Source organism: Eptatretus burgeri, chromosome 8 (genome assembly GCF_056783735.1).
Source record: "Eptatretus burgeri isolate ZD-2024b chromosome 8, Ebu_testis_v1, whole genome shotgun sequence".
Taxonomy (NCBI): Eukaryota; Metazoa; Chordata; class Myxini; order Myxiniformes; family Myxinidae; genus Eptatretus; species Eptatretus burgeri.
The window spans coordinates 15,718,762-15,729,703 of NC_140968.1; the positions used below are offsets into that span (position 1 = coordinate 15,718,762).

At 51.4% G+C, this 10,942-nt stretch overlaps 1 protein-coding gene across 1 annotated transcript in view; it reads left to right on the top strand.

The window, feature by feature from the left end:
• The window catches only part of LOC147021188 (uncharacterized), a 70,761-nt gene extending 68,171 nt beyond the window's left edge, over nt 1-2,590 (top strand). The window contains 3 exon segments of the mRNA XM_085893649.1: nt 1-43; nt 180-1,453; nt 1,455-2,590. The exon segment at nt 1-43 is cut by the window's left edge and continues 92 nt beyond it. Coding sequence (XP_085749775.1) covers nt 1-43; nt 180-1,453; nt 1,455-1,505 — 1,368 coding nt within the window. The 3' untranslated portion in view covers nt 1,506-2,590.
• The last annotated feature ends 8,352 nt before the right edge of the window (nt 2,591-10,942 follow it).

Consider the following 10,942-nt stretch of genomic DNA (forward strand, 5'->3'; position numbering starts at 1 on the left):
GTTGTTCATTTCACAAATGACAGTCCTGTCTGTTCTGCAACAGGTGAGCAGAAACTGACAAAATGAACATTCAATCTTTTCAGTTGAGGGTCGATAAAATTTTGAAAATTGTGAAATATTTTGCATTTTTAGTTTGACAGAAAAAAGGTAAAATAACTTCTTGCTGTTTGTTTTTGTAGAACAAACAAGGAGTCCAGTTGGGCAGATCAGGTCCAGGAGCAGCTTGAGAGTGAAAAAGTCTATTTTGAAGAAACAATCCCAAGAACAAGACTCACGACCTTCAAACGACAAGTATACATCCGGTGCAAGCAGCACAAAGATCAATATTAAATTAAACAAACCCAAAAAGGTAATCGAAAGGCAAATGTGTAATATATGCAATGAAGATTTTACTTCACCAAGAAACATCAAAATACACATGAGGACCCACAGAGGAGAATGCCCACACAAATGCTCTGTTTGTGATAAAGGTTTCTCTCAAAAAGGCGGTTTGAATCAGCACATGAGGATCCACACAGGAGAGCGTCCTTACAAGTGCTCCATTTGTGATAAAGGTTTCTCTCGAAAAGGCGGTTTGAATAAGCACATGAGGATCCATACAGGAGAGCGTCCTTACAAGTGCTCCATATGTGATAAAGGTTTCTCTCATAAAGGCAATTTGAAAATACATAATATGAGGATCCACACAGGAGAGCGACCTCACAAATGCTCCATATGTGATAAAGGTTTCTCTCAAAAAGATGATTTGAAAATACATATGAGGATCCACACAGGAGAGCGACCTTACAAGTGCTCCATATGTGATAAAGGTTTCTCTCATGAAGGCCATTTCAAAATACACATGAGGATCCATACAGGAGAACGACCTCACAAGTGCTCCATATGTGATAAAGGTTTCTCTCATGAAGGCATTTTGAAAATACACATGAGGATCCACACAGGAGAGCGACCTTACAAATGCTCCATATGTGATAAAGGTTTCTCCAAAAAAGGAATTTTGAAAATACATATGAGGATCCACACAGGAGAGCATCCTTACAAATGCTCCATATGTGATAAAGGTTTCTCTCAAAAAGGCTATTTGAAAATACACATGAGTATCCACTCAGGAGAGCGACCTTTCAAATGCTCCATATGTGATAAAGGTTTCTCTCATAAAGGCAATTTGAAAATACACATGAGGATCCACTCAGGAGAGCGACCTTTCAAATGCTCCATATGTGATAAAGGTTTCTCTCATAAAGGCAATTTGAAAATACACATGAGGATCCACAGAGGAGAGCGTCCTGACAAATGCTCCACATGTGACAAAGCTTTCTCTCATAAAGGCCATTTGAAAATACATATGAGGACACACACAGGAGAACATCCTTACAAATGCTCCATATGTGATAAAGGTTTCTCTCAAAAAGGCAATTTGAAAATACACATGAGGATCCACGCAGGAGAGCATCCTTACAAATGCACCATATGTGATAAAGGTTTCTCTCAAAAAGGCAATTTGAAAATACACATGAGGATCCACGCAGGAGAGCATTCAAAGATCCATGTAAAAAGAACAGACAATACATGACCGAAAATTGAAGCATCGTTCAAATACCTCGGAAGAGAAGAAGACCCCCAGAGACAACACAAAATATTGCAAAAAATAATCAGCAAAGAGTAGTCTGCAAATTTCTCCAGAATCAGCACCATGGGTTCAAGGGTCATAAAAAATAATCATAAAATATTGCCAATTAAACCAGCTTGATAATTAAAGTTGATTGAAAAGTAAATGTATTGTAACCCTAAAATGAAAAATGTACTCAAATATGGCATGATTATTTAAATTCCATGTGCTTGAACATGTATTGTCAAAGTAATATATTTACATTTTAAACGACCTTATCTCTTTCTTTGTTGAAAGATGATCAATCTGCCCAGTAAAGGTGCCCAAAACAGATTGACCTTTCAAGTCATCTTTAATCATTGCTCAGTACAAGAGCATTACCTATTGTTTGATTTTATTTTGCGAATTATGGGATTTTGAAAATTGGAATTATATTGGTTTCTGAAAGTCTGGGCGGAGGTATTATTTTCGCTCCAATAGAATGCTGGTTTAAGGAAATATCCAGATGTGTTTTTTCCACTTTTGTCAGCTTCACGTTGCAAATTTTTCCCTGGCCTTCTCAATCCAGACCACGGAGCCATATGTGATCCATCCAACCACCAAGATGGGATGACGTCATTCTGTGTCGAGGTTGAATTGACCTCTCTGATCTCTGAATATCATACAAAATTCCTATAAACTTTCAGTTCATAAATATTCCTTTGCCCTTCAAAATTAAGCTAACCTCCAGATGGCTGCTGCCACAAAGCTGTGAATGATCTCTATCTTGAACCCTGAACATGTCAGGGTGGCGTCAGCAACTGGGAAAGAAAAACAGACTTCATCTCGCTGAACACGATGAAAGAATACAATATTCTGATGTACTTTAGAGTCACAGTAACACTGTTGCTTATTGAAGTGCCTCTGAATTCTCCATATCGATATGTTGTGCTTGTTTTTATTTGCATATGTTTTATTGTTTTAATAAATGACTCAAATGTACAGGAGGAATTGAGAATTTCTTCAACAATTTAGCAAGCTCGAGGCAGGAGCATCAAGACCTGGAGGAGCATGATTGCAGAGTGGGCTGATGGAAGACACGGGTTTACAGATCAGATAAGGTGAGGGACTTTAATCCCTGTGGGAAATTCATTTACATGAATTCAAGATGTGTTTGAATCCAAGTCGACCAACATGATCATTGTTTGGCCTGCAAGAACATTTATAAAATGGAAAATCAATAAATAAAATAAGATTCAAAGATATTGTTGTGGTTACCAAATTCGCAAACCACCATTCAGGTCCCTTAGGTGAGGTATCTCGGTAAGTACATGTGTAGTTAGGCCCAAACCCGTTGTCTAGTGGGAATACATGTCATTTATGCGTGCTGCGACTCTTCAGGATAGCCGTTTTTCTTTTGCTATCTTTATTTTGGACCAACCGCCATGATTACCACCACAACCACAACATCAACCACCAACCACAACGCCGCTTCACCACAACCGCCACGACCTTCACGTCACACCTCGCAACCGTCGCATCGCCACCGTTCTTGCGCCGCCTGTGGGTACCGGTGTTGGACTCGTGCAGGGCGCGCGCCGAACAGCGTGTACAAAATCACGGATTTTGTGCTTCAAAAACGGATCAAAAAGCATTCACGCCCACTTTTTCTCGGGCCAATGGGGAGCGAGGTGAAAGGTCGAAGGGAGGGGGTCAAAGGCGAAGCCACGGGGCTTATAAAAAGCGACCGTGTTCGTCAGTCCAGGGAGTAGGAGAGTAGGAGAGTAAGTGAGTAGGAGAGTCGGGAACAGAGAGTTAAGACTTCGCGGGCGGTGGAGTTGGCAAGAAGGAGCTGGTCGGCGTCGTGTGTTGGAGTCGGAGCGGAGGGGACGGAGCTGTGGAGAGGCGGCGAGGGCAGACGAGGGGGTGCTCGCGTCGTGCAGGGAGCTGCACCCCAGGGAGGCCGACAGCGCGACCTGGCCGAGGTGGAGACGCTCGTCGCGGGATAATAAAAATCCTCTATACCCCGAGCATCAGCAACCCCCTCCTGTTTCCCCCCGCGCTGAGATAGTGCGACCAAGGGGGCCCCTTTCCCACCCCCTACCAGACACTGTCCGCGAGGCCCGCGGAGTTGAGGCACCATCGCCGCTCCGCGTCTCATCACCAGACGGGTAGGCCGACCCGGTCTCGGCCTCAGGCCCGCCTCATCCTTGAGGGTATTCTTTCCTTGGTTTTTGGTATGTGTTGTCGGCGCCGTCTGTGAAGTAGAATTGTATGTGTTGCCGTGTGCTCGGTAGTCGGTATTAGCTCTGCATTGTGTTTTCGCTTTTACATTTGCTTTTTGTGTAAATTGCATTGTGTCTTTTCTGTGTGCTTTTGGTGGAATTGAATGTGTGCTTTCCGTTCGTCGCGAATAAATGTGCTTTGTGTTGAACTGTTTCCCGCTTCGCTTCGTCATTTCCTTCATTGAATCCTCATCTTGCTTCACGTAAAGGGTTGGTAGTGGGCTGAATACGCCCGATAATTAATCGAACCGTCGAGGTCGACGATAACACCGCTCGGTTATTCTGATAGTACGGAACGGGTCGCTTAAGTGGCCCGTGTCCGAAGTCGACCTGCGGCGAGGTGCGATCGCCCGGTCTACCCTCCGCGTGGGTACTTAGGTAGGTCGAATTTGGCGAGCAACCCTATCCCACGCGGGGGCTGATTGGCTCGATCGCGGTGAGACCGAAAGGTCCACCCGTGACTGGTTCCCGGCGTTAGTCCGAGAGGGTCACGACTGGATTGTCCGTCCGGTGGGCGACGTGCCGCGATTCGAGTTACGTGGCCGTCGGCACGCCGGCGGGCGCGAATCCGCAACACTGGTGTCAGGTCGTGCGATACAAATTCATCGCCCTCCTCGCGGCACTGGTATCGGAGAACAGGAAAACGGGCTCTCCTGTCTCCGGCTAAATTCACGGGAATCGGTCCAGGGGTGAGAGATGCGACCCCCGATTCCCTCCAAATTACGAGCGAGCGAAATTAACCCTTCACGAGAAGCAAGATGGCGTCTCAAGGCGAGCGGGAGCCGGGGGTATTAGAAATGGATGTAGAATGTGTCGGATCCATGGTCCAGGATGGAATCCCCGTGCAGGAAATGTTGATTGTGCAGGAACACGGACTCGCCCAACTGAACCCAGAGCCCGAAATGGGTGCGGCAGCGGCCGCGGTGTATGACACCTCCCCCCCCCCTCTCCACCAAAACCCTTCCCCAACCCCTGCCGAAACGGCTCACTCAAGCGCACCCGACATGGCCCAGCTATGCGCCATGCTGGCGGCAATGAAAAACGAAATGAAAGACATGAACAAGCAAATGAATGAAGTGAAAACGACGATGGATGCGAATACACAAAAGATGGATACGAATATGAAAAACGAAATGAAAGACATGAACAAGCAAATAAACGGAATGGAAGCAAACATGCGGGAAGAAATGAAAGAGCTGCGGGGTGAGACGCAGAACATGGGCCGAAGCCTGCAGGCGGGCATGAAGGCCGTGACCAGGGACATCAAAATGGCGACTCCACGTGTAGAAGCGAACGAGCTGGAAGGGGGTGCAACGGCTGACAGGCCCGCGGTGGAGGCGGGTGAAAAAATAATTCAGGGGGCGTGTTGGGCGATGGTCGTGACAGAGGAATCGACGGTGACCGAAAGGGAAAAATTAAATGGGGAGACCAAAACGTGCGAGACGAGACACGAGGTGACGACAACGGAAATAATAGTTGAGACAAGGGAGGTAAAGGGTGAAGAGGTGACTGAGTGGGCAGAGACACGGGAGATGGGAACGATAGAGGGAAGACTGCACGATGAAGACGGGGTAAGTGACGCACACACACACACGGAGGTAGTGGAGGATAATGGGGGTGAGCTCGCGGACCGTGCAGGGACCCGGTGCGAGCAGCGGGATAGCCTCCTCCAGGAACGAGGGGAGGGAGTATTCCCCCTTGAGGCGAGTCACGACCAGGTGGGTTCGGTCGTGCTTTGCGAGGTTGAGAGGAGGAGTGCTGCGAACAGGTGCACGGAGAGCTTGGGGGGTATAGAGGCCCCGGAGACCCTTGTGGGGACACAAATCCCCAGTGTGGTTGTCCCTGTGTGTGTGGTGCAAGGCGTGAGTGCGTCCCCGTGTGTGGAAGCGACCCCGTGTGTGAGTGGTGTGGTGGCGATGGTGCCAGGGTACGTGCTTCCCAGCACGCCGTGTGTGGATGAGGCACCGTGTGTGAGTGAGGCCGTGTGTGTGGATGAAACGGCCAGTATGAGTGAGGCGCCGCGGATGAGTGCCCCCGCGTGTGTGGGTGAGGCACGGTGTATGAGTGAGGAACCGCGGGTGAGTGCCCCCGCGTGTGTGGGTGGTATGGTTTGTGAGTAGTGAGGCACGCGTGAGTGAACGGCCGAGTGCAAGGGAGACAGTGTGTGTGAGAGAGCGGTATGTGAGGGAGATGTCGGTTGGCATGCGGGAGCACGCAGCCGCGTCTCCCGGTGTGAATGTGATGGAGTGGACTGTGTGCGTCGTAACACGCAGGTGTGCGTGGGTTGAATGGCGACAGAAGAAAGAAAGCCGAGTGGCGGCTGTAGTTGTTTCGCGGAGCGTGCCGGGTTCACCCAGCAGTGAGCACGAGGTCCGTGCTGTGCAACGCACGAGACCGCCACGTGCTCGCTTGCGAGAGTGAAGTCCCGGTCCAGAAACGCACGCGGTGGATTTGCCGATCCCGCGGACGGACAAAGTTTAGGCAGGTAAATGGATTTGGACCGGACGGGTTCTCCACGCGATCGTGTGTGTTAAGCTCCAACGGGCAAAGCACATGTGTTCGCGTGGGGAACCCCTCGAGACGTGGGGCTTGTGTTTTTTTTTTGCGCACGGTGACGTCATGGCTGCACGTGTGGTTGGAATCCGGCAGGAGGGGTATCTCTGCCGGATGGTACCGTCCAAGGAGGGACGAGGAACACGTGCAGCTGCATGACGTCACGGGCAGGTGTAAAGTGCGCGAGCTCTGAGTTGCCGCGCAGGTGCTGCGCATGAAAAAAAAAATAAAAAACAAGCCTCACTTTCGGGTGCACAGGATTCCTGGGCAAAGGGTGGAAGACCCCCTTGACCCTGGGCACAGGATGGAAACTAGTTAGGGGGAAGGGTTAGCTTAGCTAGACCGGCTCCATGGGGCAGGGGTAAGTCCTCATGGGGCCCGTGGAATGGATTAGGTAGAGGGATTTAGTGAGCTTTAGGTTGGGAAATAAAATGATTTTTTGAGTTAGGAGACAGTGACAGACTTGTGAGTGTGTAGTGGGGACGTAGCTTAGCTACGTAGTGTTAAAAGGAACGTGCTACTAGTTTAAGGGACGACGTGGGAGCACGAGTTAGTTAGGGGATGTAGTTAGGAGGATGGCAGAGTTCAGCGGTGTGTGTGTTGAAGAGTTGGTGAGTTGTGAGGTGAGTACTTGTTGAGTGAGTGAGGCCAGCGGGTCTGTGTGAGTGGAGTGAATGGGGAATGCATGGTGCGATGAGTGATTGGGGGGAGGAGTGACTCCCGCCCAAGGGACCCCGGGGTCAGTATAAAGTGAGTTAGGGGGTTAGTCAAATTGAAAAATGGAAGTCGTTTTGTTGTTGGTGGGAAAGTAGGCTCGATACCCATTTGGAGGGGTGCAGGAGCCCTGTTGACGGGCTTGGGAGCGTGGCTGCGAAAGGTCAGTATCGCTGAGTGGGTACCCCGGGCACCAGGCTAGTCCGCCGCGGTAGGCCATGGGCCCATGGGGGGCCGGGATAGAGTAGTGGGCACGGGTGCGCCTGCTTGGTGCGGGGGCCCGGGGCGCCATTAGCCGCGTGGGCAGTGTTGTGGGCACGGGTGACCCTCGGAAAGGGGCCCGGGAGGCCGGCCTGCCACGTGTGCGTTTCAGGGGAGGTGCCATGGGGGGCACTCCCCGGTGTTAGGGAGCTGGTAGGCTCGGAGGCAGTGTAGTGCCCGGGGGTGCCATAGCGGGAGATTCGGCAGAGGGTCATGCCTGCCAAAGGGAGCCACGTGTCCCAGCCAGGAGACCGTGTGAGGGCACGGAGAGAAAATTGGGGGGCGAGGCCCGAAATTGTGAGGACACCAACACAGGCGACGGGAATCTGGGTTGTTAGAACCAATAGTTTAAGCGAAAGGCGCTTGTTGAAAGCCCCGGGGTAGTTTAACAGTTAAATTGTTAGGGTAGATTAGGAGATGTACCCCTCCGCACCATCCATCCCCTCGCTGTCGTTGTGGGCCGCTGGACCCACTTGGTGTTAAGATCGCCGAACTCTGGGGAGGCCATTCTGAGGCTTGAGTTGGGCCTCGACACAGGACGTTAGCTCTCCCTTATTCCCCTCCGGGAAGGGAACGTAGGGGTTGGGAGTAGGCTAGGTGACAGGATAGGTTAGCCGAACAAGGACGATAAAGGGGGTTAGGGGACGATTTATAGTGGGGAGGTAAACATAAAAATAAAAAATAAGTTGGGGCTAAATTGGGGTTTGACAAATTAAGGGAGTGGGTATGTACAGTGACAGGCAAAGGCGATAGGTTGGGAGGGAGACAGGTAGGTAGGTCCGAGCCCGCCTTCCAAGTGGCCAGCACCACCGCACTCCCTCCACCAACCTCCACTGAACGGCAAAGGCTGGCCAGCTTCATCTGCTGGCTGTGTTGCTGCAAGGCCTGTGCCGGCCCACTTCATCTGCCGGCTGGCTGTTTTTCTTCAAGGCGGAAGCCGGCCAACTTCATCGGCAGCTGTTGTTTTGCTGCAAGGCCTGTGCCGGCTGGATCGTCTGCAGCTGCTGTGCTGCAAGGCCTGTGCCGGCCACTTCACCGGCTGGCTGTTTTTTTCTTCAAGGCCTGTGCCGGCCAGTTCATCTGCGGGCTGTGTTTGCCTGCAGCGGCCTTCTTCTGCGGGCTGTGTTTGCCTGCTGCCTTTGCCATGCCATGCCCACTGCCCATGTTCACCGGCCCCGTTCAATTCTTGCTTTGCCCCCCCCTGTTCATTTCCATGTGCGCCAGGATCAAGGCAACAGTTTGCAAGCTGCAAGAACTGCCCTGTTGGCAGCTACAACACGGGCCTGCAGTGGCGGCCCGTGCACCGTGTTGTGTTCATCCATCCATTCGTTGTGTTCATTGCGTGTGCCACTTGAGCTGGCACGGAGACTGCGTTTGTGCAGCCCATGCACCGTTGTGGTTCACTGCGTTCAGTTCAAAAGGGAAGGCCTTGGACTGCGTGTGAGCAGCCAGCCACGTTCCCTGTCACCTGCATTGTTTTGAGCCAGAGACTGCATGCGGGCAGCCTGGCTCCCTGCTAACTGCTTTTCTTTTGCAGAGTTCAATGATCCTGGGCCATGGTTGAGTGTAAAATTTGTAAGTTAAGGTTAAGATGTACTGTAAATATGAGTGCGCCCCCGGCATGTTTGTCTTAGCGCCGGCAATTTTATTTAAGTCGTCCGTGTGAGTGAGTTTGTTTAGATAGTTACGCAGCCCTCAGGTTATTTATTTTGGGGACACGAATACCATGAATGTCGCACTCAGGGATCCGTAGGTAAAATGTACTAGGGGAAAACTACACATGATGGCACACGAAAATTTGACGACTCGGGACGAGTCTGTAAAAAGGGGAGTGGGTAGTGTTGTGGTTACCAAATTCGCAAACCACCATTCAGGTCCCTTAGGTGAGGTATCTCGGTAAGTACATGTGTAGTTAGGCCCAAACCCGTTGTCTTGTGGGAATACATGTCATTTATGCGTGCTGCGACTCTTCAGGATAGCCGTTTTTCTTTTGCTATCTTTATTTTGGACCAACCGCCATGATTACCACCACAACCACAACATCAACCACCAACCACAACGCCGCTTCACCACAATCGCCACGACCTTCACGTCACACCTCGCAACCGTCGCATCACCACCGTTCTTGCGCCGCCTGTGGGTACCGGTGTTGGACTCGTGCAGGGCGCGCGCCGAACAGCGTGTACAAAATCACGGATTTTGTGCTTCAAAAACGGATCAAAAAGCATTCACGCCCACTTTTTCTCGGGCCAATGGGGAGCGAGGTGAAAGGTCGAAGGGAGGGGGTCAAAGGCGAAGCCACGGGGCTTATAAAAAGCGACCGTGTTCGTCAGTCCAAGGAGTAGGAGAGTAGGAGAGTAAGTGAGTAGGAGAGTCGGGAACAGAGAGTTAAGACTTCGCGGGCGGTGGAGTTGGCAAGAAGGAGCTGGTCGGCGTCGTGTGTTGGAGTCGGAGCGGAGGGGACGGAGCTGTGGAGAGGCGGCGAGGGCAGACGAGGGGGTGCTCGCGTCGTGCAGGGAGCTGCACCCCAGGGAGGCCGACAGCGCGACCTGGCCGAGGTGGAGACGCTCGTCGCGGGATAATAAAAATCCTCTATACCCCGAGCATCAGCAACCCCGTCCTGTTTCCCCCCGCGCTGAGATAGTGCGACCAAGGGGGCCCCTTTCCCACCCCCTACCAGACACTGTCCGCGAGGCCCGCGGAGTTGAGGCACCATCGCCGCTCCGCGTCTCATCACCAGACGGGTAGGCCGACCCGGTCTCGGCCTCAGGCCCGCCTCATCCTTGAGGGTATTCTTTCCTTGGTTTTGGGTATGTGTTGTCGGCGCCGTCTGTGAAGTAGAATTGTATAAGTGTTGCCGTGTGCTCGGTAGTCGGTATTAGCTCTGCATTGTGTTTTCGCTTTTACATTTGCTTTTTGTGTAAATTGCATTGTGTCTTTTCTGTGTGCTTTTGGTGGAATTGAATGTGTGCTTTCCGTTCGTCGCGAATAAATGTGCTTTGTGTTGAACTGTTTCCCGCTTCGCTTCGTCATTTCCTTCATTGAATCCTCATCTTGCTTCACGTAAAGGGTTGGTAGTGGGCTGAATACGCCCGATAATTAATCGAACCGTCGAGGTCGACGATAACACCGCTCGGTTATTCTGATAGTACGGAACGGGTCGCTTAAGTGGCCCGTGTCCGAAGTCGACCTGCGGCGAGGTGCGATCGCCCGGTCTACCCTCCGCGTGGGTACTTAGGTAGGTCGAATTTGGCGAGCAACCCTATCCCACGCGGGGGCTGATTGGCTCGATCGCGGTGAGACCGAAAGGTCCACCCGTGACTGGTTCCCGGCGTTAGTCCGAGAGGGTCACGACTGGATTGTCCGTCCGGTGGGCGACGTGCCGCGATTCGAGTTACGTGGCCGTCAGCACGCCGGCGGGCGCGAATCCGCAACAATATAAAGTGTTGAAGCTTGAGATATTGTTCAACCTTATCTGATCTTGAGTGCATATGAGACCAAGTTGGGATGACAATTTTTCAGCATGGCATTTGCCAAAAGG